General features: G+C 42.1%; 1 protein-coding gene across 3 annotated transcripts in view; it reads left to right on the top strand.

Moving 5' to 3' along the window:
• The window catches only part of Rsu1 (Ras suppressor protein 1), a 229,299-nt gene that overhangs the window by 11,681 nt on the left and 190,942 nt on the right, over positions 1 to 26,676 (top strand). For 2 of the 3 annotated variants that reach the window (XM_029563957.1, XM_008833892.3), the window contains exon 3: positions 18,365 to 18,415. The exons of the other annotated variant lie outside the window; for it this stretch is intronic. In XM_029563957.1, coding sequence (XP_029419817.1) covers positions 18,365 to 18,415 — 51 coding nt within the window. The remainder of the gene's footprint in view (positions 1 to 18,364; positions 18,416 to 26,676) is intronic. 3 annotated transcript variants of the gene reach the window in all.

Below are 26,676 nucleotides of genomic sequence, written 5' to 3'. Positions count from 1 at the left end.
CAGTTTTCCTATATTAATACTTCTTGATTTATCTGCTTTTGAATGTTTAAGTCTTTAGGCCATGTCCAAGGTACTTATTTAATTTATTATGTATTTATGTTATGCCCACTGTATTAGGATAATGCACATATTGTGTGCGTGTGTGTGTCCTTGTACCTCAGTCCAGTCACTACCTCCTCAAGGAAGACCACTGTCCTGACTTTAGAACCATAGATTAATGTTACCTGTTCTTACATACCATTGGTGGAAATGAAAGAGCGTATGCGTGTTTCACTGTCTGGCGTCCTTAGCTCACCCTGTTGCCTACAAGTTTCATTTGTGTGAAGTTGGTCATGGAGCCACAGTTCATTCACCCATCCCATGACTGATGGCCATGTGGGCATTTGAGCAGTGCTATAGTTTGGATCTGAACTGTCCCCAAAAGCATGTTAAAGGCTTATTTCCCCCTTCGCGCTGTTGGGAGATGGTAGAAACTCCAAAGAGGCAGAGTCTGGAGGGAGCGCGTCTTTGTGGGCACAGCCTTGAAGGCTGGTGGGAGTCCAGCCCTTCTGCTTGGCTTTGTTTTCATTTCCCAACCAGGATGTCGGCAGTTTGTCACAGTCCACAAGCAACAGGACTAAGTAGCCAGGGCCTGAAACCTCCAAACTGGTGAGCCAAAACAAGCCTTTTCATGAATACATTATCTCAGTACAGTACTTGAAAGCTACTTAACACAGGTATTTTCCAGGTAGGGCTGTTATGAATAGTTCTGTGAACATATGGACATATGTTTTGGTGAACATATGCATGCTTTTCTGTTGGTTAAATACCAAGGAGTAAATTACTGGGTGGTGGAATATGCTTTCCTAAGTTTTTTAAAATAGAGTGTGAGAATCACCAAAATAGGATAAATATTTGTAAAGGATATGGTAGGCCTAGAGTTAGCATTCTTAATGTATAAGCTTTCAAAAATGACAGTAACGAGGCCAAGCAAGGTGCTTTCTAGAACACTGTCCTATTCCAAGAAAGCTTGTTCACATCTCAGCCCCTTTCTGAGAAGCACTTCACTAATGGATCAATGAAATCTACACAGGACGCTCTCAAACATTACATTAGCTAGTATATTAGCATTGCCTAGGAAATGACTAAAAAAGCAGTGTGTATTCTGTACTCTAGACCATGAAAAACAAAGGTCTGAATGTGCAAACAGTGCCAGGGTTTGCAGTGAAAAGGAATTTTTGCATCCTTGTAGCCTAGTCCTATAACTGTCCTTGTCCAAACTCAGGTTCCTCATTTTGGGGACTCGCTTGGAGTTGCTCTTCAGCCCTTCGGACGAGAGCCTAATCTTTAATGATTTCCTGGCATTCTGGTGTGTCTTAGTTTCTTTTCCTGTTGCTGTGATAAAATACCCTGACAAAAGCAACGTAAGGGAGAGATCTATTCTAGCTTGTAGTCAGGATGGTAGGTGCTTAATGCAATGATCATATTGCATCCTCAGTGGGAACAGAGCTCTGAAAATGCATACATGCCCACTCAGCTCGCTGTCTCAGTTTTGTACAGTCCAGGATCCCCTGCCCAGGAAAGGGTCTCACTCACAATTAAGATGAGCTTCTCATAATCAGTTTACATAGTCAAGATGATCCCTTACAGACATGACCAGAAGCCCATCTCTCAGATGATTCTAGATTCTGTTAAGTTGACAATTCACACTGACCAGAGAAAAGGTGAAAAGGTGCTCCAGGTCCTGCTTGGAAGAGTCAGTCACTCCTCTAAAAATGCCCTCCTCCACCACTTTCTTTCGTTGGAAATGTTTGAGACTTCTATCTGGACTCTAAATTATGATGCTTATCATTAGTATTACCGAGTTGCTCACGGTTTGGGGGCCTTTTTAGTAGACAGAGCTAAGTTCAAACTATTTGTCTGTGAGTCACCTTTCTGACACTGTAATGGAATACCCTGGACAATGAACTTTTTAAAAAAGTTTGTTTTCACTCAGAGGCTTAGAGATCGTGGTCTAGGAAGAAGTGGACCTGTTGCTTTGGGTTTCTGGTGAGGCTTCTGGGTGGCAGGAGGTATGGATGGACTAGACAGCCCACTTCACAGCTGGGAAAGAAAGAGTAAGGAGTGGGACTGAGTCCCACAGTCCCCTCAAGGGTGTATCCTTAGCCACCAAAAGACTTCTCATGGGCCCCAGTTCTAGAAGGCCCTTTGTCTCCCAATAGTGTTGTTGTGGAGAGACAAGTCTTTAGAACTTTGGCCTTTGGGAGGAACACTTGAAATGAAAAATCTCTCTCTCTCTCTCTCTCTCTCTCTCTGCATGTGTGTACCTGTGTGTAGAGGGGGTGGTCAGACAGAGAGAGAGACTGAAATGTCTCCTTATCTCCCTAGTTCTTGTAATTCCCGTTGAAATGCTCGACCACATGCCCCTCACCTCAGCCTCCTTTCTTCTACACCAAGAATCTTGATTTTCATGGCTACCAGCGATGATAGAACTAGAGTGTCTCACAATCATTTATTTGTTACATTATGCATAATTAGCAGTGCTAATTTTACCACTGTCACTACTGGCCTTTACGGTGCTCCACAGTGCTACATGCAGTGATGCCTGAATAAAGAGGGCCTGACTCTTGGCATCCATTTTAACCAAAAGGGCACCTGAACTGCTTTGAGAATATGTTCCTTCAGATTTCTCCAGGGACTGTGCTCTCAAACAAGGGCTTTTCTCTCTTCTATTGAAGCTGTGCATTCAGCATGAAGTAGGGAAGACTTATCAGAGGATTTTGTCCCTTCAGACCCCTACTTAGGTAAGACAGCACACAATCACAAACAGGTATTACTAATTTAATCCCACCTGTTGTTTGCAACACAAATGGGATAAGTTGCTTCCAAGAATATCCACTACTTGCAAAGCTTACTTGATTTCTCTCTCTCTCTCTCTCTCTCTCTCTCTCTCTCTCTCTCTCTCTGTCTCACACACTCACACATTATTCACACACTTTCATACATTTTTCTGGGTCAAGGGCAAGGAAGGGTCATGAGGAATTATGGCTATATGTTTTGATTTACAAGATGAATGCAAGCCTAGACCATTGCTTTATATTATAAGCAGGCTGATATAATGTTAATTGGTCTCAAAGCATAAGATGCACTTTTTGGTTGCAAGATTTGGTAAAAGTCATTTGTCTTGAGCATGTCCATATTATAAAAGTCATCCACATAGTTCCCCCTTCTTTGTTTTATCAAAGATGAAGCATCTTTATCCAGGTGGTCACTGGTGGTAGGCTGATTAGGGTTCAGTGTGCTGGTTAGGGTGTAGTGTACTGAGAAGTGATATGACTCAGTATGATGTCATCCTGGTTATCCATGGGCCTTTGGAAGGAACATTCTGGAAAAGGTGGCACAGTCAGGACAGTACTTTGAGCAGAAAACAAATGAACATGATGACACTTCATGCAGTTGAGATTCAGGAGAGGCCCTTCTTCAGGTTCCACGTTGTCTTCTGGAGCCAGCTCATGCATGGCTTTACTGGTCATGCTGTGATCCAGAGAGAGCCTGTAGGAAAGAGCACCTATGTGGGGTCTTGGCTCCCATCGATGAGAGGAACCGGATTCAACCATTAGTTGGCCGTTAAGGGGTTTATATAAAAGCCATGAATTTTGGTAAAACTTCTTGTTTTGTAAGTTGCTCTTTTAGCAGGTGTTGGGAGGGGATTGAGAGGAACAATTAAAATTTAAAATACAAGTTGCTTTTAAAAGATTTAAAGTATAATTTTCTTTAGCAATTCTTTAATTTTTTTCAGATTTACTAATTTAGTTTTATGTGTATGATTGTTTTTCTGCACGTATGTAAGTGCACCTATGTGTGCACTACCTACAGAAGAGAACATTGGATCCACTGGCACTGGATTTACGAATGGTTGTTAGCCATGTGGGTGCTGGGAAGTGAAGTCTAGTCTTCTCCATGAGCACTGCTGTGCCGTCTCTCCGGACCCGCAAGTTGTTCTGTAAAGAAGTTGTTCCTGAGCACTTAATACTTTGCCCCCTGTTTTTGTTTATGTATTTGATTTTTGAGTAACAAATGGGTTAGTTTAATTATGGCTTGTGGGCTTGTGTTTGCGGGTTATATAGGGAATGCCATGAGAGACATGAACTTCCCAAAGTTGGAATGCTTTTAAGATGACCAAAGAAGTTGTGTGAGTTACTTCCATTTGCCAAAGTTCATTAGGGTGAGGACCTTGAGGGTTGACTCCTTGGGATGGTAGGGCCCAGTGACTGGCAGTCAGAACAGGTCTGGATCATTTATTGTGTTTGTATCTGTGATAACTGCAAAGACATAATTAGCTGTCTACTGTGAGGGAGCCTACGTAGAATCAAATGCATTGTATGAAACAGGATGCATTTGGCTATTAAGGAAGCTTTGAATAGTATCAATATTAATGACAAGGAGGAGTCTGAGGACTGAGCCAAGGAGACTTGAAACAATAATGGGATGGCTTGATCCACTTAGGAAAAGTCAATCAGTAAATTGAAGGGTTAATTGGGGAATTTTTTTGAAAGCAGAAAAGGCAGCTAAAAGTTCTGCCTGTTGAATGGTGTTTGCCCTTGGGGTTACACCAGAGTGCTGTAGTCCAGGGGGTTATACGGGAGTGCTGTAGCCCAGGGGGTTACACCAGAGTGCTGTAGTCCAGGGGGTTACACGGGAGTGCTGTAGTCCAGGGGGTTACACCAGAGTGCTGTAGTCCAGGGGGTTACACGGGAGTGCTGTAGTCCAGGGGGTTACAAGGGTGTGCTGTAGTCCAGGGGGTTACATGGGAGTGCTGTAGTCCAGGGGGTTACATGAGCGTGCTGTAGTCCAGGGGGGTACATGGGAGTGCTGTAGTCCAGGAGTGCTGTTTGATGGTGTTTGCCCTTGGGGTTACTCCAGAGTGCTGTAGTCCAGGGGGTTACAAGGGAGTGCTGTAGTCCAGGGGGTTACAAGAGCGTGCTGTAGTCCAGGGGGTTACATGGGAGTGCTGTAGTCCAGGGGGTTACACCAGAGTGCTCTAGTCCAGGGGGTTACACCAGAGTGCTCTAGTCCAGGGGGTTACACGAGAGTGCTCTAGTCCAGGGGGTTACACCAGAGTGCTCTAGTCCAGGGGGTTACAAGAGAGTGCTGTAGTCCAGGGGGTTACAAGGGAGTGCTGTAGTCCAGGGGGTTACACGGGAGTGCTGTAGTCCAGGGGATTACAAGGGAGTGCTCTAGTCCAGGGGGTTACAAGAGAGTGCTATAGTCCAGGGGATTACACGGGAGTGCTGTAGTCCAGGGGGTTACACGGGAGTGCTGTTGAATGGTGTTTGCCCTTGGGGTTACTCCAGAGTGCTGTAGTCCAGGGGGTTATACGGGAGTGCTGTAGTCCAGGGGGTTACACGGGAGTGCTGTAGTCCAGGGGGTTACAGGGAGTGCTCTAGTCTAGGGTGTTACAAGGAAGTGCTCTAGTCCATGTGGTTACATGGGAGTGCTCTAGTCCAGGGGGTTACAAGAGAGTGCTCTACTCCAGCATCGTCATACCACACAATGGCTTCTTTGCCTGATCTTTTGGCGCCATCTGGAAAAATTGTTAGTGCGTTAGGAATGGGATGTGAGTCTTCTTCTGAGAGAAAAGACTTGTAATGGAGCTCCACACAGAGGTTTAGAGGAGGGAGGTGAAAGGAAAAGCAAAAGTTATTTGCCATTTTTCTGAGATCTGTAAAAGAAAATTCACGTTATCTTGAGGTATGGGAGGATAAATAAGAAATAATATAAGGATCTTTTCTTGCAAGTTAGGTGTTTCTGGTTCTGTTGATCCTGGGTAGAAATGGTGGAGCTGTTTGTAGAGATAGTGAAAGCAGGTAGTGCTTAGCTGGAGGAAGGAGGTCACTAAGCTTAGGTGCCTTTGGTGGTTATCTGGCTCCCAGCTCTTCCCTCCTTTCTCTGCTTCCTGTCCACTTGCTGTGAACTGCTCTGCTCTACCATGCCCTTCTGAGAACCCTGTGGCCCCTGTGCTGTTAGAAGGTCTTAAGTTCCATCTCCTGTTGCTTTCTCCAACTGAAGGAGGTTTGTCCTTACCAGCGGAATGTGCGATATGTGGAAGAAGCTGAAGTAGAGGCAGAGGACCTCAGTCCAAGGAGGGTAACTGAGGAATCTAACAGAAATGTCAAGAGCAGACCTGACAAGACAGAGTCTCTGCCCCACAGAGGCAGCATGCCCATCTGTGGATTTCCCAGGGACTGAGAAGGTGCTGTCTGAAATGGAGGCCATGTGCAGTGATGGTGCTTATGACTTAACTTCAGCAAGAAACCATCCCATATAAATGAACTGTGGATGCTGTGAGTGGCATGTTTGTATGTTCCATACCTTTGTGCAGTAAATAGTGTTTGAAACCAACTAGTTTCTTATTGGATATCTTTTTAAAATTTAAAAAAGTTTTTACATATATATATTTATTGAGTTTTTGCGCATTTCATAAAATAGATCTTAATGTTATTTAGGCCTCCTCCCCCATCTGCACTGTCCCCCGTAGCCCCTCTCCCCACTGGCTTTCATGCATTCTGTCATCTAGAGTCCCTCCCTTAAAGAGGATCAACTCTTCCTCACCCAGAGTGATCAGCTACCAGTGGTTCCTCAGCTATGGCTGGGGCCTGCTGAATTTCCTTAGTTTTATGCTGGGTTTTTGTGTGATTGAGTCAGCATGGGTCTTGTGCATGCTGACACCATTGTTGCAAGTTCATGTGAGCAAGTTCCCAGAGGCTTGAAAGCCTCTGTTTACTTGATTATCTTTAAAAGGCTTCTCTTTGCTTTTGCTTACTAGCCCTGCAACCATGGGCAAATCACTTCTTTTATAAAGGCTGGCCTCATTTTTCTTGTCTAAATCTGTGGGAGGTGCAGGTAATTTGACCATTACTTCATAGGGTTAGTTTGAGAAGTAGGTGAGTTAAAGTTCTAAGGACCTGTGCCAGCCATATTGTAAACATTTGGTAAGCATTAGCATTTGTTATTATTCCAATATAACATACTAACATAGTGGGCACTGTACAAATACTAATCCTTCATAGGATTCTTTCATAAAACCAGATAATCTAATTCAGCCTTTCATTTTAACATGACTAATTTGTGCTCCAGGAAGATCCAGTGATTTTTCTGAGGCTCCCATGGTATTATGCTGTGGGCCTCACACTGTTAGCACTTATGTATGATTTGCTTTGTTTTGAGTTCTTTTATGTAACAGTCATATTTTATTCAAGATGGAATCTTTCTATTCAGGTTTATATTCTTTTTATTATGATAGGACTTTCTACTGTCTTGTAAAGAATATTCCAGTCAAGTATGAATATTTTTTCCCAGTTTAGAAACAATAAACTTGAGATTGAGACTCTAGAAACTGTGATGTAGTCTCAATTGTGATTATAGTGCACTATATAATGTTAGAAAAAAGTAACCACCACATTGAGCCACAATGTTCTTAACCTATTAAATGAAGAGTTTCAGCTCTTTTATTTCAAGGGTGCTATGGTTAGAATGTGTCCTCTAAAGTTCATATGCTGGAAACTCATCCAGATTATGACATCGTTGGGAAACGGGCCCTAAAAAGAGGTGAGTAGGCCGCAGTGGCTCTCATGGACTGATTAATGTCATCATCCCAGGTGTGGGCCAGTCATCCTGAGAGAGGCTTGCTACAGGACTGGATTTATTCTCCCCTTGCTCTTGCCCTCTTCCTCTCTAGCCCTTCTGCTTTATGTCATGGGGTTATGCAGTCAGCAAGCCTTATCTAGATGTAGACCTTTGACCTTGAACTTCTGAGACTCCATAACTCAAAAAAATTATTTTTATTTTAAATTACTTAGTTGATGGCATTTAGTTACAACAACACAAAATGAACCATGGCATAGATTCCTTTGACTCTGACAGTCTATAACTTACTGTCCTAGTTACTTATCTGTTGCTATGATTAAACATTATGACCAAAAGCCATGTGAGGAGGAAAGGGTTTATTTCATCTTATAGGCTACAGTCCATCATTGAGGGATGCCAAGTAGGAATTCAAGACAGTAGCTTGAAGCAGAGCCCATGGAGGAATGCTGCTTACTAGGCTTGTTCTCTTGATCCTGCTTAGGTAGCCTGTTTTATAAAACCCTGGGCCCACCTGTCTAGGGATGGTACCATCCATGGTGTGCTGGTCCCTCCTACATCAACTAGCAATCAATTCAGTGCCCCACAAACATGCCCACAGGCCAGTCTGATCTAGGAAATTGGGCTTCCTCTTCCCAAGTGACTCTAGTGGACCATAAAAATGAACCAGTACAATAACTATGATTTCTAAAACTACATGATTTAAAAAATTTTTTATTTATTTTTATGTGTATGCATGTATTGCCTGCATGTAGGTAAGTGCACCCATGTCATGCAATGCCCGCGGAGGTCAGAAGAGGCCCTGTTGGATCCCCTGGAACCGGAGTTATGGACAGTTGTTAGCTGCCATGTGGGTGCTGGGATTCAAACCTAAGTCTTCTGCAAGAATCTTAACCACTGGGCCATCTCTCTAGCCTCCCTTTTATGTTACACAAATAGAACAGTTCATGCTAAAAAGGTTAGTTGGTACAAATAGCACAAAAGAAGAAAAGAAAATGAGAAAAATAAAGGAGATAGAAGGTCAGTGAACAGATAGAGGACCCCGTTGATTTTGGACCTTGAAGGTTTTCCTAAATCCGAGAAAAGTTTTAAATATTTCCCTTTTAATGGGTCTTCTCTCCTTTACAGATATATTATTCTGTAGATTAGTGAGGATTCTTCAGAGAAGCAGCCAATCAGTTCTATATAGCCAAGTGCAATAATATATATATATTTATATATAAGCAATAAATAAATATATATTATAATATAAAAATTACATATATATATAAAACAGAGGATTTATTACTACGAGAATTGTCTCATGAGGTTATGGAGGTTCCCATCTGCAAGGTAGAAAACTAGAAAAGTTGGTGGTATAATTAGACTAAGATGGAAGGCCTGAGAACCAGAGAAAGGAGAGTGGTTAGTTGCTATGATAATCCCAAGGTCTGAAGTCCAAGCAGCCAGGAGTTCTAATGAGCAAGAGGAGGAGAAGATGGGTGTTTCAGCACCAGAAGATGGGATCTGCCCTTCCTCTGCCTTGTACTGTTCTGACCCTTACTTACCAAGTAAGATGTGTTTACTTACTCAGTGTATGATTCAAACTCGTTTTCTTCCTGAAAACGCCTCATAGACATCCAGAAATAATGCTTAACTGGCTCTCTGGTTCAAGTTGACATGGGAATTAGCCATCCCAATCTGTGGTGTTTCCTAGTGTTTCATTCATCTCTGGTTATTACAGAGTAAGCTTATTGAAGGGAGCATTGCCCACATACATTCTAGCCTTGTGGCCTCAAGTAAGTTCAGTGCCTTGCAGAGTAGTAATAGTCTAGGGCATATTGTTAACGTGTTTTGCTTAACTCTAGACAGAAACAAAGGATTGTATATCTTAGGTTACTTAAGTGGTGCAGTTGGCTTTCTGATCTTTTCAGTTATCTTCAGAGATAGATTTTTTTTTCTAAATGGAAAAACTGTAAAATATGCTGTGGTAGGAGTGATGTGGGCCCATAGTTTTAGTAACTCAGTGCCTTGAGTTTGCCAGTTAATGTCCCAGTGAACCCAGAGCCTGCAGGCAGTGAGCAGCTTATGGTGTTTTCTTTACTCTCAGGTATAGAAAGAAGTATATTTTTATTCAGTTATCATATGTAATAATCACATTCTTGTTGAATGAAAGATTAGCTGTGGTTGATAAGCTCTATATTAAATGGTAGGAGTCACTCAAGTAACAAAATATTTCAACAACTTATTACCAAAGAGTTTCTAAACCTGAATAGTAATTAGTTGTGAAATACAAAAAGGCCTTCTTCATACCACAGTTTTTTTTTTTTTTTTAGAGTTTTAAATTATGAGCAAAATTCACAAGAAATGTTTTTATGACTGGGTGTGTTGATGAATATGATATTTGCGTTACATCTTGGTATCAGACATTTTATTGTCTGTCTTCATTTTAATATATTGTCGGAATCTGAATGCTTAAGAAGGTCTGAATCTGTATTCTACTATCAGGGGTGAAATAATTTTAGCTAGGCGACACAGGCAGGCATTTTAATCACACATCATGGAGATGTAAAACTCAAATTGGTCAGTATTGGTGCTGACATCCAGCAGTACCCACATTCCTATGCAGTTTTTGAATCAGGGTTATTTAAGGCTGTCAAATTCTAAACCACCAAGGCACCACAATGGAAAAGATGTTGGGATCATTTTAGATACTAAGTTCAAGTTAACTCTTCATTGCAATTTTCAGCTTTGGGTAGGTTTAAATTAACAAGGTGGCCTCTGTAAGCAACTCCAATCTGTACTGCTACTCACAGTGAAATTGTGCAGAATTTGAGTGGTGTCCCCCTTGAGTTGTAGAATAGGGTGACCACTTTTACCATCCGAGGAGGTATGTTCCATTTTGTTCCATTTCATACCACAAGAGCCACCAAGAATCCCTAAACGTATATGAGTATACTCTGTAATGCCCACAGAGGTCAGAAGAGGGTATCAGATTCCCCTGGAGCTGGAGTTAGTTACATTTAACTGCCATGTGGGTGCTGGGAATCGAGCCCCTCACCTTCCTCTGTAAGAGCAGCCAGTGCTCTGAACCATCTCTCAAGCCCCTCTTTTCTTTATTGTAACATTCAGTCTGCAAAATGAACTGATTGTAAAAATTCAGTTTCTGTGACCAAAAAGACAGAATTTTTCATTGGGAACCTAACAGTAGCCATTTCTACCCAGTGACAAAATTTCAGAACATTTCAAGTTCCGTATATCACCTGCACGTTTTCAGGCCTTGCATTCTTTTTCTCCTTCTGGATGGAAATGTCATTCTGTTAAGGTAGAGCTCTCCTCCCATCTGCAAAGTGCTACCAAAGGAATTATTTGCTTTCTAATTTTCCCAGAAGAAAGCTGTGGAGACAGCTTCCAGTGTGCCACATGACTGTGATATGTGGGGTTATTTTGAAAATAACTCTCCAGTGTCATCTTAGGTGCTGTGGATTTTGTCTGTTCGCTTGGGTCTGCAGTGTGCAGAAGAAGGAAAAGCCCTGAACCTGTTTTAAGTGATACCTGCTTTCTGTGTTGTCTGGAAATGATGATTCTTTCTTTTAAACTTAATTTCATTTGTTCTTTAAGAAGCTCATGCATGTATGCAGTGCATTTTGATCATATCCACCTTCACTCCTCCCCCTCCAACTTCTCCAAAGTCCCCACAGCCTCCTTCCCGCTTCATAGGCTCCTTTCCTTTGTTTATAACTGAGTCCAGGTAATGCTGTCCATATACACATGGATGTGGGACAGTGAACTGGAACTCAGGAGAGGCCACACCCCTGAAGAAAGCAGACTCTTCCTCCCCCAGCAGCCATCAACTGCTAAGAACCCCTTAGCTAGGGATGAGGCCTCATGACCCCTCCCCCATCCAGGCTGGAAGGTTTTCGCTGGTTTGACCTTGTGCTGGTCTTAGGGCGGTAGCCACAGCTGCTGCAAGTTCACAGGGGCATTGGTTCAGTCATGTCCAGAAGATAGGATGGATTTCCCTCCATGACCTCTGGCTCTTAGAATCTTTCCTTCCCCTCTTCCATGATGTTTTCTGAGCCTTGGGGAGAGGTGTTAGTATAGATGTCCCATTTGGGACCGAACACTTGACATTCACTTATTCCCTGCACTTGGACAAGTTGTGAGTCTCTCTGTTAACTGCCATCCAGTGCAATAAGAAGCTTCTTTGATGAGGGGTGAGAGATAACCAGGAGATTAAGTGTTTAGAGGTCCTGGAAGTGATGATTCTTTTTCCAGTAGTGTGTGTGTGTGTGTGTGTGTGTGTGTGTGTGTGTGTTATGCATCTGTACGTGTTGATGTGTAGATGTGCATGTATGTGCAGGGGCTTGTTCATATATGTGTGTGTGCATTGGAGGCCAGAGGTTGATGTCCAGTGTCTTCTGCCACTCGCCACCTTAATTTTTGAGACAAAGCCTCTCACTGAACCTGGAGCTCAGTACTGGCTGGCCAGGAAGCCCCAGCGATCCCCCTTTCTCCATCACCCCCTACCCCAGCATTGAGGTTCCAGGTGCATGCGTCCTCACCAACTTTTTACAGGGATGCTGAGGACCCAAGTTCAGGTCCTCATGCTGTGGAGTGGACAATTGAGAAACCGAGCCATCTCCGCAGCCCCTTTTCCAGGAGATTTTAGTTGTGTCTCTTCTTGACCTTGCATCATTAAAATACTGGCTGGGTTCTGGTTCTGTGCCTGCTTCTATTGCATCTCCAGGCTTAGATGAGCCAAGGACTGATTCCATAGCCCGTTCCCCGTGTCCTCCAGAGCCAGTTCATTATGTCCCTCTACCTGAAAGTGTCTCTTGATGTGTCATCCTGCAATAAAGAACATCTTCTGAACGCCAGTCTTTCAGATCTACTTCTCTTGAGTCCGTGAGCTGTTTGTACCAGACTTGAAGCTCTGGGTGCTTGTTCTGTGCTCCTTTTTAGTGACTGTTGCACAGCAGCAGCTGAGATCAGAGCCTGTCCCAGGCTAACCAGGACGAACAGTTGGTGCTGCTTCTAAGAGACTCTAAGAGAATCTCTGAGGTAGAGACTAGACTGTTATTCTTAGTGTGATCAGTAAAGAGCCAGTCAGTGAGTGCCTGAACAAGCCTCCATTGTCTTTCTCATGACATAATTGTCCCAACCACCTCTTAAGCATGTTCCTGCTCTTTCTCTTCTTGGCTACAGAATAAACTGTCATATTTAGGGTGCCAGCAGTCTCTCCCCATCCTGACCTTCCCACAAATGCTCCCCTTCCAATAATTTTGCTTCCCATTGTTCGTTTTGGTCTGATCCAATTTTTCATTGTTCCTCCAAATAGCATTCTCTTTGTTCATTTTTTTTTTTTTTGAGACAGGATCTCAATGTGTAGCGCAGGCTGGCCTTGAACTCACTGTGTAGCTCAGGCTGGTTTGACCTCACTGTGTAGCACAGGCTGGCCTGGAACTCACTGTGTAGTGCAGGCTGGCCTGGAACTCACTGTGTAGCGCAGGCTGGCCTGGAACTCACTGTGTAGCACAGGCTGGCCTTGACCTCACTGTGTAGCGCAGGCTGGCCTTGACCTCACTGTGTAGCGCAGGCTGGCCTTGACCTCACTGTGTAATCCACGCTGTCCTGGAACTTGCATTACCTCTGCTTCCACCTCTTGAGGGCTGGATTACAGGCATGCACCACTATGCTCAGCCTAAATAGCATTTTTTAAAGAGGCTAGAGGGACAAGGATTGTGAAGGCACTGTACATACAACTTTGGGATGTCTGTACATTTCGGAGTCATTTGCTTGAGCTATAATATGGATTCAACTCTGCAAATACCTGGGCAGTAATATTTGAATGTTGCTCTTGGGAATTTGCTATCAATTTATTCTCAGTGTACTTACTGATGGGGCTTATAGATAGCAGAACCTTCCCTTAGAGCATGTTATTAACACAGCAGACAATCTATCGAGGGTTGATTATGGTCAACGAGGTACCAAGAACAGGTCAGGGGGTGCAGCCTGTTCCATTTCTTTGGCGTATTGGAGAGTGGCTTTTGTGGTCTTATAGCCCATTCTATTGTGTAAACCTTTTCTTCTTTTCTAGCAGCACAGTTGTCATACGAGAGTCACAAAGAACCAGCCATTCCCAAGTGGAAGGGAGTGGCTGACTGTATAAATACATCCCTCTCACCGGTCTGTGCCTGTTGTAGGCTTGGCGGGTTTCTCTTGATCCTGTCCAACTTAACTGCCTTCCCTGCAGACCCAGCCTGCAGTCCTTTGTCGCCCTAAACATTCTCCTCAAAGCCCCTTTATAAACTTTTTCTTTCCTGCTCTAATTTTTCTCCCTCTTGCCTACTTTGTCCTGCAGTCCTGTAACAATAGTGAGAAAGAAAAGTTCTTTCTAGTGGTGCAGTTGGGGAGGGGAGGGTCTCAGGACTACAGAAAAGCTTAACGTTCAAAACTTCACCATCTTCTCTCCTGCTAAGAGACTGGGAAGGACATGATGAAATGATTGAAAAGAATTGGCTTCCTCTAATTAAATGTTACTGTCAACTTTGTTCATCATTAAGAAGAGCAGTTTTTTCTTTCTAATTAGTTACTTGTTGATATCTTCGAAGAAAAAAGGCAAAAAGAGATAGGAAAGTTTTCAATTTTCTTTTGTAATCAGAATTTATTTCTGTGATATTCAGATGTCAGTGTGAGACATTGCTATGAATCTGCTAGGTTTTCTGTCTTTCTTGGGAATTAAATCTCTAATTTTCAGTTAATTAATGGTCACCTGGAATTTTGACTGTATTCCCTGCGTCCCCTGTAAGTAGACATCTTGTAGTGCTGCATTTTGACTAATTGCCTGCAGGTGTGCTGTATCACGGCAGCTTGGCCATTTCCTGAAGGAAGGTTTGTTTTGCCTTTCCTTCTTCCTAAGGGGAATGTATGCTGGTTCCCCCCAGGTACTCATCTTGGACCATGATGTATCTCTTAGTAGTTTGGGTTATTATTACAAAAATGCCATAGATTGGGTGGTTTAAGTGGCAGGATTTTATTCCTCACTGTTTCTGTGAGAGCTGGCATGTTGATGGACAAGGTGCCAACAGATTTGGAGTCTGGGGAGCACCCCTCTCCTGGTTTGTAGATGGCCACCGTCTAGCTGGGTCCTCACAGATGGAAGTTGGCAGCAGGGGTGTGGAGAGATCATCTGTTTTGTGTTTCTTCGTCTAAGGGCACCAATCCCGTCCTTGGTAACTTCGTTCTCATGGCCTAATTACTGCCTAGTCATCACCCAAAGGCCCTACCTCCAAATACTGTCCCACTGGGGGTTAGTGCTTCAGCAGGTGCATGTGGAGAGGCACAAACATTTTGCCCTTGTAAGGTGGGACCTGGCCTTAGGGACTTCAGGGCCCTCTGGACTGCTTGTGTACTTACTTGCTAGAGGACCTCTGCTCTGTGTAATCTCTGCTATTTATTATTTTCTCCCCCACAAAACTGAACATAATCTTAACAGATTCATCTGTGAGACTATTTAATCTTGTTTGGTACAAGGGAGTTTTTTAAGAATTTTTTTCATGTCAGACTGTATACTTCAGAAACAGAAGTATTCCTTATCCAGTAGACAAGAAAAGCTGAACTCTTACCAGTAAAAATATGTCAGGGTTTCCACAGCTTCCAGGATCTCACATGTCATGTGGGGGCTACTATGATGATTCTTTTAAAAACCACAGGGACATTCATCTCCCTTGACCTCTTTCCTTCCCTTCCCTAACATTTCTTCTTGAAGCCGATGAGTGGAACTGAAGAATAAGCATGCAGGTGTGACCTAGTGTGGGACAGGAGTAGGTGTGGGGACAGTCTTACAGGGTGGGGCATCTGATGGATAGGAGCTGGACAGAGGTCAGCATCTGAACCCAATAAGGGTGGGAAAAGAGGTGGAAGGGGAGGGTGTTTGTCACACAGACACACACGTCTGGTCCCCAAAGCCTGTTCTTACTAGGACTTCTCAGGAGTGTGAGTGGCGTGCGTGTGTGCGTGCGTGCGTGTGTGTGTGTGTGTGTATGTGTGTGTGTGTGTTTTCTAGGTCTGTCTACTGTGAGAGAGGTTGAGAATATTCTCCAGTAACAACGGGCCCTTCTAGTACCCTGATTTTGTTATACATACCATTTTCCAGAAAGGAAGGAGAGTTTATTGAAGAAGTAGTCATGTAGTCATTCCAGAGCTGGGGCAGGAAAAGGTCAAAAGGAACCCAAGATTCTTGTCTCAGGAAACAATGATGTGCTTAAAGGATGATGAAGACATCAGCTGAACCTAGAAGCCATATGGATGGACTTGCACTATCCATATGAGGCATAAATTTATCATTGTTACAAATAATGAGATTGTAACCCTTCAACTAAAATAGAAAACAACAAAGCAAAAATGTAAAGAAGTAAAGCATGATCCTCAACAGCTGGTGATTGCTGTATTTTATTTTAAAATTTTGTAAAATTTTATTTTTATTTTATGTGTATGTTTTGCCTGTGTGTATGTAAGTGCACCACATATGTGCAGTTCCTGCGAAGGCCAGCAGAGGGTGTCAGATCCCATGGAACAGGAGTTACAGATGATTGTTAACTGCCATGTGGGGCTGGGAACTGAACCTGGGTTCTCTGCAAGAGCAGACAGTGCTCCTAACCACTGAGCCATCTCTTCTACCGTGAATGCTGTATTTTAGACTGTATAGTTCTTTGTCCTGGCTTGGTCTGTCTCGTGCACTGTAGAAAGAGGAGAGGTGAAGAGATCCGGTCCCACAGTTCCTTTCCCACACTCCCCCAGGAACCTTATATTTGCACTAGGCCCCACCTTTTAAAGGTGCACAGCACCTCCCAACACTTTTACCTTGGGAATCTAGCCTTTACATTGGACTTCCTAGGCTTTGAGGGTGGGGCACTCATCCAAACCGTAGAAAGGACATAATGCAAAACAAGTTGGCCTGTGATTTTTCACAATTGCCAAGCTCATGAAAGTACAGGCTAGGAGACAACCATGAGATTAAGATTAAAGGACTGTGAGGAGAGTTGACGATGCCACCTACTGTGGGTTGTGAATTGGATCTTCTTTCATAAAGAAATGGAATGTTTCTTGGATTAGATTAGATTGGCTAAGGTCAGATAACCAGATTGGCTAAGGTCAGATAACCATGGTACATAGGATTTGCCTTTTGGTTTTGATGGCTGTATTGTGGTTATTTTGGTTTTGATGGCTGTATTGTGGTTATTTTGGTTTTGATGGCTATATTGTGGTTATTTTGGTTTTGATGGCTGTATTGTGGTTATTTTGGTTTTGATGGCTGTATTGTGGTTATTTTGGTTTTGATGGCTGTATTGTGGTTATTTTGGTTTTGATGGCTGTATTGTGGTTATTTTGGTTTTGAGCTGTATTGTGGTTATTTTGGTTTTGATGGCTGTATTGTGGTTATTTTGGTTCTGATGGTTGTATTGTGGTTATATAGGACAATTCTTTGTTTTTGTAGGAAATATTCCCTAAAGTTTATAGGGTAGCAACCTGATCTCGGGAGTTCAGACCAAGAAATAAGTTTTTATATTGTATTTCTATAACCATTATGGTATTGTAACAAAATTTAAAAAAATAACATGGCAAAGATTGTGCTCAGGAGGGATGGACACCCGTTTTCTGCCTTGCATGCTGGGATCTGGCACTGAGCCCAATCTTGAATTTTTTTTATTATTTTAATTTTTTATTATCCCTTTCAAAGAAAATCTTGACTACATTAAAAAGAATGTGCTTAGGAAGGAATAGTGGTGCACACCTTTAACCCCGTCACTGGGGAGGCAGAGGCAGTGGAATCTTGGTGAATTTGAGACCAGACTGATCTATGTAGCAAGTTCCAGGGCAGCCAGGGATACAGAGTGAGACCCTGTCTCAAACAAACAAACAAACAAACAAACACCCCCAAACAACTAGTGTGCTTACAAAAAGAGTGTTGGAGTATCAGGGAAAAAAATTTAAGCTGATTTCTTATATAAATACATGCATATAATTCTGACCACCCAGGAAAGACTTAGAACCCAAAGTGGAATACCAGTTCCTTTTATTCACATCGTCTCTTTTTTCAACTAAAGTGTTCGTTTTCCTCCTCTGTACTTAGATAAACCATTCTTTAGCAAATCTAATCTTGGCAAACAGATAAACCCTTCATAATAATGTTTGGAACTGGCAAGCAATATGCATTCCAAATTGGTATTTTGAAATGTCAACCAAAATAAGTTTAGAGAAGGTTATGGAGAGTTTTTGCCCCTGGCCATGAGATAGTGTATAGAGGCATTTCTAGATGGACAATGGGCACAGGTGGGGTTATACACTGCTGTCTACTGCTAGACAATGGTCAGTTTGGTATGATGGTTTTGTTCAACCCACATAGGGCTGTGTGTGTCTACGCTCTTGGCTGGTTCTTCTGAGAGGCACTGTATTGAGACGGATGGCCCAAGTTAGCCCAGCTGACCAGGTCGCCAAGCAAAACTAAATGGCTCTTGTAATGTGTGATCCTGTGACATGAATCTCATTAGCTCTAACTTGCTGTGCTAATTGCACCATTAATTGCATGACTTCTTCTTCATTTGGTTTAACATCCAACAGAGAGTGTTATGTGATTCCTTGCTTCTATTTTGAATGGTACCACTTCAACCTTTGAAAATAATTTTGCAGCTTAAAAGGTAGAGACACAAGTGTAATTTGGACACATTTTCTGACTGATTTTTTTTTTTCTTTTTTACAGTCTCCTTAGCTCATATCACACAGCTGGTGCTCAGTCACAACAAGCTAACAAGTAAGTTAACATTCTCTTTTGTTACATGGCTTCTCACCTGTGTATGTGTTATGGTACCTCTGATTCTGTTGTGTCCATTAAAGGCAGCAATGATTAGTGGTTATTTGGGGAAAATGAAAATTTATTTAGGTGACAACTAAGCCATATATGAGCATGTTATTGCCCTGTTCTTTGTGCTCAGCTCTACCCTGAAAGTTCTTTCCTATCATGTATATGCAGGTAGTTCTGCTTAGAATTGTAAATGCTGTGGTGACTTGGAGTGCCTGGCCATTGGCTAACATGGCCGGAGGAAAGGAGTTTGCTGGGTGCATAACTGTCCTAGCAGCTAATCAGTAGACTGAGGCCAAAGGATCTTTTGAGCCTAGGTATTCTAGACCACAGTACTGGAACAGCCAGCCATCTCAGCAACAAAACTGTATTAGAATAAAAGCCATTGTTTTTATCTATACGTCTTCCTCCAAAGGTGGAAGATTTCTTTGAGTATGCTTTTCTTGCCTGTTTGGTACATGGAGAAAACCCCACAAAACTATATAAATTGTATACAATTGCAGCTACGTTTTTCTAATTTTTTGAGACGGGTTTCCAGGCCCCTTCCATAGAATTCTCTTGGGCATCAGTCATGTTTTGGTATGGTTCACATGCAGTTGGATTAATGTGTGTTTTAATCAGAATATCTTAAATGAATGATGGGCTATTTTCTTCTTAGTGCTCAGGCTTTAAAGATTTTAATGACAGGGACCCAGTGTCCTTTCTCGTTCCTAATTGACTGTCACTTTGTACTTGCTATATTTCCTGCAGACTTGAGTGATTTTCTAATCATGTGGCAAGCATTTGGTAGGGCGCTCTCCAAGTCCAATGAAGTTGAGCGGAATGTCATGTTGAGGGATTTGTGTTGTGAATTTATGTGTGTATGTGCATTATATATAGCTCAAGGCAATGTCAAGGAGCTGTTGATTATTGAGAATTAAGAGTGACAGTGAAGGAGGGCCCCTCGTGTGCTGGAAGCAGGCGGATTAGCCCAGTTTTAGGCAGAGTGCATTTCTGTAAGGAAAGGCAGAGTGGCACCCTTGTCATGTTTTAAGTAACAGCTGCCACAGAGGCTGCAAATGAGACCTACAAGTCACGTGATCTTTGTTGTGACAGGTAATGTGTTAAGTCCACGGTTTTTAGAGCAAGTGGTCCTGCTGTCCATGGAGATAGCAATCCCAGCTCAGAGATTTATTTTGAAAGGTGGCCCACCACATAATCTCTAAATTCCTCAATACTTTTGAGCAGAAATCTCATCACTGTCCACTGCACAGTTTATGAAAGCATTGGTTAATTACTCAGCTTACTATGGATAGGACTTCTCTATGTTCACTTGTATTTAAGCAAGAAAGTCCAGTCGACCAAATTCCTACCATACCATTCAGTGATCTGGTCTTTAAAAAATGGTTCCAATAGGACACTTGTTTCTTTTTACATGTCTGCAAAGATAGAAACCTCAGGAATCAATGAATCAGTTCCTCCAGGCCTGTGGTATTAGGTACAGTTAGCAGAGTGTACATGAGGTCTGTCGTGTTGGCTGTTGAACAGGTTGACCATGAGAGAATCCAAACCTGGTTTTCCTCTTCCCCATTTGCTGCTTCTTCTACTTGAGGCTCTCTGGCCTAATCCAGTAAGTGTTAAGTAATCGTCTTGGTAGATTCTGTCTCAAGCCTCTTGTAGTGTCAGTGACACCCGATCTGTTCCACTAAGGTCAAATTAGCATCTTTTACTATTTTTCTGGCATTTAAATGAATGACTTTGCTGTGTTTTTTCATGTATTTATAGTAAATATGTCCATTTGATGGAAATATAAATATGCATTAAGTGTTCATGCTGAGCCCACCTTCCTGTCACTTTTTATTCTAATCAGTGTCTTTCACTTTCCATTGTTGCTCAGTAGGGACTGGCTGACAAGGCTCCATTCAAAGACTTGGACTCCTGAATCCCTCAGCACCCGCTTTTACTTTTGTCTTGTTGAAGTATCCGTGTTTTTCTCTCCACATGCCAGTTACACTGCCCTCTGACATTTCCACATGCTTGCTTATGGAATGAATGGCTAGCTTACTCACCAGGACCTTGTTCTTTCCTCCACCTGCTGGAGGTAATATTTGCAGGGGCAGCTGATAAGCATGGTACTGGGTTGGTAAGCCCCTTTTCTTGTTGGAGGTTTTATCTACTGAGAGTAATGTAAAACAGGTGAGGCCATGAAGGTGCCGCCATGGCCTCTATCATCGTGTGTGTGTGTGTGTGTGTGTGTGTGTGTGTGTGTGTGTACACACACCAGAGGTTGAAGTCAGGTGACTTCCTCAGTTGTTCTCCACTTTACATTTTGTGACAAGGCCTTCCACTTAACCTAGAGCTTAGCTATTTGCTTCGCTCGTTGGCCAGTGAGCCCCTGGGATCTACCTGTTTCTACTTCTGCACCATTCTGGGAGTACAGATGCATGCCACCATGCCTGGTTTTTTATTTTATTTTATTTATTATTTTTTCATTTATATGTATGTGTGTAATTGCCTGCATGTAGGTAAGTGCACCTGTGTCATGCAACGCCTGTGGAGGACAGAAGAGACTGTCGGATCTCCTGGAACTGGAGTTACGGACAGTTGTTAGCTGCCATGTGGATGTTGGGAATCAAACCCAGCTCTTCTGCAAGAACAGTCAGTGTTCTTAACCACTGAGCCATCTCTCCAGCTCCCATGCTTGGTTTTTATGTGGGTGCTGGGGATCCAAACTCAAGTTCTTATGTTCACACAGCAACCGAACCATCTTCCAGGCTTAGGATTTTAACTTTTTGTTTTACTTTAACTTAACAGTTCTTTATGTAGATATGAATTTGACTTCTTTCTAAAGAACCACTTCATCATTTATCAATCAACCAGTCAGTCAATCAATCATCAATCAATCAATCAATCAATCAGTCAGTCAATCAATCCAATCAATCGATCAATCAATGCTGGGGATGGAACCCAGAGCTTTGTGCATACAAGACAGTTATTTTACCATCCCAGCTGCATGCCCAGATTTATAAACAGAAATTCTTTAAGTGTTCTGTACCTACAAAAAATATATCAAAATTGCCAAGGTATCACAGTTGGAGCATTATTATTATTATATCAGAACTGTGTACATGTGAACTTGAGACACTGGGACGGTATTGATGGGTTTTGGTGTAGTGGGGGAATTAATGTCAGCTGAAACTTTCCCTGGTATGTCCATGTTCCTGACATCATTAAAGGGGACGGTGGAAGAGGACTGCTTAGATCTTCTTCTCCTGCCTTTCTATGATGGGCAGTTAGGGGTTGGGAACCCCAAAGGTATTCTTTCTGGCTCAGTGAGCAGAGTTTCAGAATAGATGCTTTTAACAGTTGCATTTGTTTGTTTGTTTAATTTATTGATAGTTTAGGGATAAAGGCAGATCTTCATTCTTGCTAGGTAAGTGCTATATTACAGAACATACTGCAAACCCAAAGCTTTTTTTTTTTTTTTAAAGCAATGATCATTTCGTAGTCTAGGTAGATGATGGGAAAGGCCTGAGATGAAGTGGGGAACCTAGGACCAAATGGCTTCTTGGGGACTAACTGGCATGGAGACTTTGAAGAACCTGATTACCACGGATAAAGCCCCTGCAGGTAGGGAAATCTGGGGTGGGAACCACTCCAGGAATACTTTTTCCTATTCAGCAGCTTTGTGGTCCCTGCTTTGCTTCCACTGTAGTCCATTTCCTGTTATCTCTCTGGGTACCATATAGGTGGCTGGGGCTGAGTCTGTGTCCGTCTCTCTCTGACTCTGTCTCTGTCTCACTGTGTGTGTCTGGATTATTTATTGATATCCTTGAGGTTAGAAATCCTGTCTTCTCATTTTGTATCTCACCCCCCACAAAAGTATCCATAGCATGTTGAATATGAAAAGGGCACACTAGTAATGCCACTTGATAAATGCATCGATTAGAGACAAACTGTGCTACCCCTGAGCAGGCTTCTTGCTGGGACTGTAGAAAGGAAGACAGTTCCTGAGGTGGTCAGAATTCCGAGTCTCTTACCTTCTCAAAGCCCTCTGCCTTTGTGAACCCTTTTAAGTTAGTGTTAGCATTGGGTCTTTTTTAGTGGTTCTTTAATTTGATCCCTCTTTTTTATGGCGTTTGGGATGCTTTGTAAATGTTTATGGAGCTGTTTTTAGTCCTTGAATTTGTGTGGGAGAAATCATTTTTAAGTCTTGGCCACTAGAGGTCACTGTTGGGACATGCATATTAACATTCCTCCCCCCCCAACTAAAGATTGAAAAACAACTTTGTGTTGTCAGAAGAAATTTTTTTGGCAGCTCTTTGGCCTGGCTTTGTACCACAGGACATGTCACTATTGTCATTTACATAGTGGTTTTGTCATATTTACAATAGATCTTTATCAAAAGAGGTTATGTTGTTTTTCTCCTTGGTTATATATTGTTTCACACTTTTTAGTGTCCATTATGGCTGCTTTCCTGAGTGAGAAACAATTATTTTTCCTGAGCGAGAAGCAATACTTTCTCTAATATTTTATATTGGGTGTCTGTGAAAATTTCTTTGCCTATAAAAGGATGTTTAACACGTGTGTGATGAGATATTAATTTAAAAATAACTATAAGAATCAGGACAATGTTCGTTTTTCACATACACTGACTTTTGTACTAGTAAATGCCATCTGTAGGTAAGAATACTGTGTGTTATGGAATGGGTTACCTTGGACATCAGCGGTGAACGGTTTCTGAGCATATACTTTTCAACATGAAACTTTTCTTAATTTTGGAAAGTAATCCTGTAGCAACACCCATCTACAGATACTACAAGCAGCTTAAATAGAACAGCAGCATTTTACATCTTAGACACAGGGATGTTGAACACGGAGCCCTCGTTGTGAGCAGGGACGCAAAGGTGAATCTTGTCATCTTTGCAGATTTGGGCAGCCCTCCATTGAAGGCAGCATTTCCTGTGTGTCTCTGAATGAAATTGTTTGGCTTGCTGCTGTGAACTTGTAATTGTCCTTCAGAGCTTCCCCTAAGGTATTTCTGCTCATGGCTGCAGTTTTAGGTTTTAACTGTGGCTGTATCTTGTCATTTAATGTATTGAAAACAGCTAGAGAGGTACTAGACCCAAGTTTTATGGCAAGATATGAGTTTCTGAAGCTATTTCCCATTAGTTATAGCTTCTGTGTCAATTTGAAATGACGGTGAGAAAAATGCTAGGATATTTTCTCTAGTGGTTTCAATATGTTGTGTGTGTGTGTGTGTGTGTGTGTGTGTATTATTTTTTACCAAGGATAATATTCTAAGTGCATAGAGAAATCAAGACAATACTTGTAAATTTTATGTCGATGTATAGAATATTTACCACAGTTTCATTGTAAGTGAACTGAGCATGCTAAACATGAAAATATTGCATCCCGAAAATATGCAAATCCAATTATAATGACAAGAATGAAACACGTTTTTAAAAAAAATGTGATAAATTGAAAACCTTTCCTATAGACATAATGGATTGTTGGGGTGAGTGAGAAAAATTAACTGTCCCAATTCATAAGCGTGACCTTCACTACTCTCCCAAGACCTTGCTGTTCCCAAGCCTCTAGCTATTCTCTCTTTCATAGATTATTTGTCATCTCTTATGCAAAAGTTCTTGTGCCTGGCTTGGGTGAAATTAAAGTATGAGGGGGACTATGCAAAATAAATCACTTCTGTGTCATGAATTTATCTTGTGACAATATCAAAACAACTTGCTGTTTGCATCTTAACAGAGCACAAATGTATTTATAATACAGAGGCTTTGATCAATAGCTTATTTTTTAAATTAGTGCACATTTATCAGTTTGTTACTGTGCCATCGTTTGAAAGATTGGAGTTGAAGAAGTATCTACATAGTATTTTTGAGCCTGATGGCTATTAATTAAACTACATCTCTCTATTGGTCCCAGTCATCAGGTTACCTTGAAAAATGGTCTGCGGTTGGCAATGTGCTGTGTTTCTGGCTTCAGTAAACAGGTGTGTAAGTTCATCATGTCTGAGGGTCTGGTGGCCCAATGGTCCAGTCCCAGGCCAAGCCATAGCCAGTGGGTACAGTGGGAGGAGTGTGCTCCATATGGCACCCCACCGTCAGCTGATAGACCATGGATTTTTTATCCTTTTGGTGTTGGGTCCACCACCCCAAATGTACTTATTTTATCTTTTCTTGGGAGCTTGCTCCATGCTAAGAGGAAGCCACCTAAAATTGAGGATTTTAATTCTCCCTCAGCATAATTTTTAAATATTTTTTATTTTATGTGTATGAGTATATTACATGTTTGTAAGTGCAATACCCATGGAGGTCAGAAGAAGGCATCAGATCCCCTGGAACTGAAGTTACTGATGGTTGTTAGCTACCATGTGTGTTCTGGGAACTGGACCTGGGTCCTCTACAAGAGCAGCCCGTGCTCTTAACCACTGAGCCCTTTCTCTAGTCCCAACTCAGCATAACTTGAAATGGAAGGACATCAATCACAATAGCTTTGTAGTGGTAACAGGCTCTGGAGACAGTAAGATGAGGGTGGTTGAGCCTGCTACTTTCTAAATTATAAGTAGCCCATTTGGGGCCCGATTTTAAAAAAACTTTCTTTTGCTGTTTATAGTTGAATGCCTGTCAAACAGAATTGATTTAGTAGCAAATTTAGCAAATTTAGTATGCGTAGGGTAGAGCTTAGTGTCCTGAGTAAACCAAGATTAAATCAAGCACGAGAGGAATTGATATGATCAAAAGGTGAAGCGAGCACAGGACATGGAAGGCTGCAGCAGGCATCCCATACTGTTTTACCAGAAACCTTTTAGTAATTAGTAGGACAGCACTCTAAAACTTGTTTAAGTATTAAATATATAAGACAATAACATTTTCCTCTATCATCATTATCAAATATAATGCTCTCTACATAATTGTATGTGGTATACTTTTTTCCTGACAGGTACAGTAGGTTCACTCACACCAGCATCACTGCAGATGTGTAAAGGGGTGTGCTTAGGGTACAAGTATGGCTGTGACATTATTGAGCAATAGGAATTTTCACCTCCATTATAATCTGTGAGACCAGTGTTGATTGCCCCCCCCCACAGTTTAAATGCCATGTGGCTCATAATTGGATGTACATCTTCTATTAACATTCTCCTAAATCATCTATATGAGTGGATTAGTTACTTCTCTGTTGCTGTGATAAAACACCATGACCAAGGCAGCTAAGAGAAATTAGAGTTTATTGAGCTTGTGGTTCCAGAAGGATCATGGCAAGTAGAGGCGGAGGAGCAGAATCTGCATGCTCACATTTTCAAGCAAGGATAGTAAGCAGAGAGAATGAGCTGGAAATGGAAATGAGGCTTAGGAAAGCCTGCCCCCAGTGACATGCTTCCTCCCGCAAGGCTGTGTCCCCTAAAAACCCCATGAACCTCTCCAAATAGCACCATGAATGGAGACCAAGTGTTCAAATACTTTGAGCCTATGGGGGACAATTCCATTGAAACCACCACAGTGGGAGAGAGTGTGTGTGTGTGTGTGTGTGTGTGTGTGTGTGTGTGTGTGTGTGTGTAGGGTAGGATAGGTAGTGTGCATATTCTAAGCTGTGTGCAATACATATATGTAATTGTTTTTAGAGAATTCCTTCTTAATCATTCTTAAGTCATACACCTTTTTAAAGAATAGAATGAAAACGAACTGTAATCCTTAGAGCAGTACACATAAGTTTTAATGGCTGTTAGGTCCTGTTAAGCTCATCCATCAGTTCTTTAGGGGGCCTGTGTATCTCAGTTTGGAAGCCCTGAACTGGAAGAAAAGTAACAGTGATGTATTTGCAGTGCAGGTATACGGATGCTAGTTCTTAAAGAAATTTCAAATTAAAACCACTTTAAGATTTCACCTTACCCCAGTCAGACTGGCTAAGATCAAGAAAACAAATGATACCAAATGTTGGAGGGGATGTGGGGAAAGGGGAACACTCATCCACTGCTGGTGGGGCTGCAAACTGGTTCAGCCCCTATGGAAAGCAGTGTGGAGAACTCTTAAAAAACTACAAATCAACCTACCATTTGACCCAGTTATACCACTCCTTGGCACATACCCAAAGAACTCGTCCTATTGCAGAGACACTTGTACATCCATGTTTGTTGCTGCTCTTTTCACAATAGCTAAGAGATGGAAGCAACCTAAGTGTCCCTCAATTGATGAATGGATAATGAAAATGTGGTTCAT

The sequence above is a fragment of the Nannospalax galili genome, unplaced genomic scaffold (genome assembly GCF_000622305.1).
Source record: "Nannospalax galili isolate Female #2095 unplaced genomic scaffold, S.galili_v1.0 scaffold976, whole genome shotgun sequence".
Lineage (NCBI taxonomy): Eukaryota > Metazoa > Chordata > Mammalia > Rodentia > Spalacidae > Nannospalax > Nannospalax galili.
Note: the sequence above shows the minus strand (reverse complement) of the source record. Positions and strands in the feature narration are given on the sequence as shown.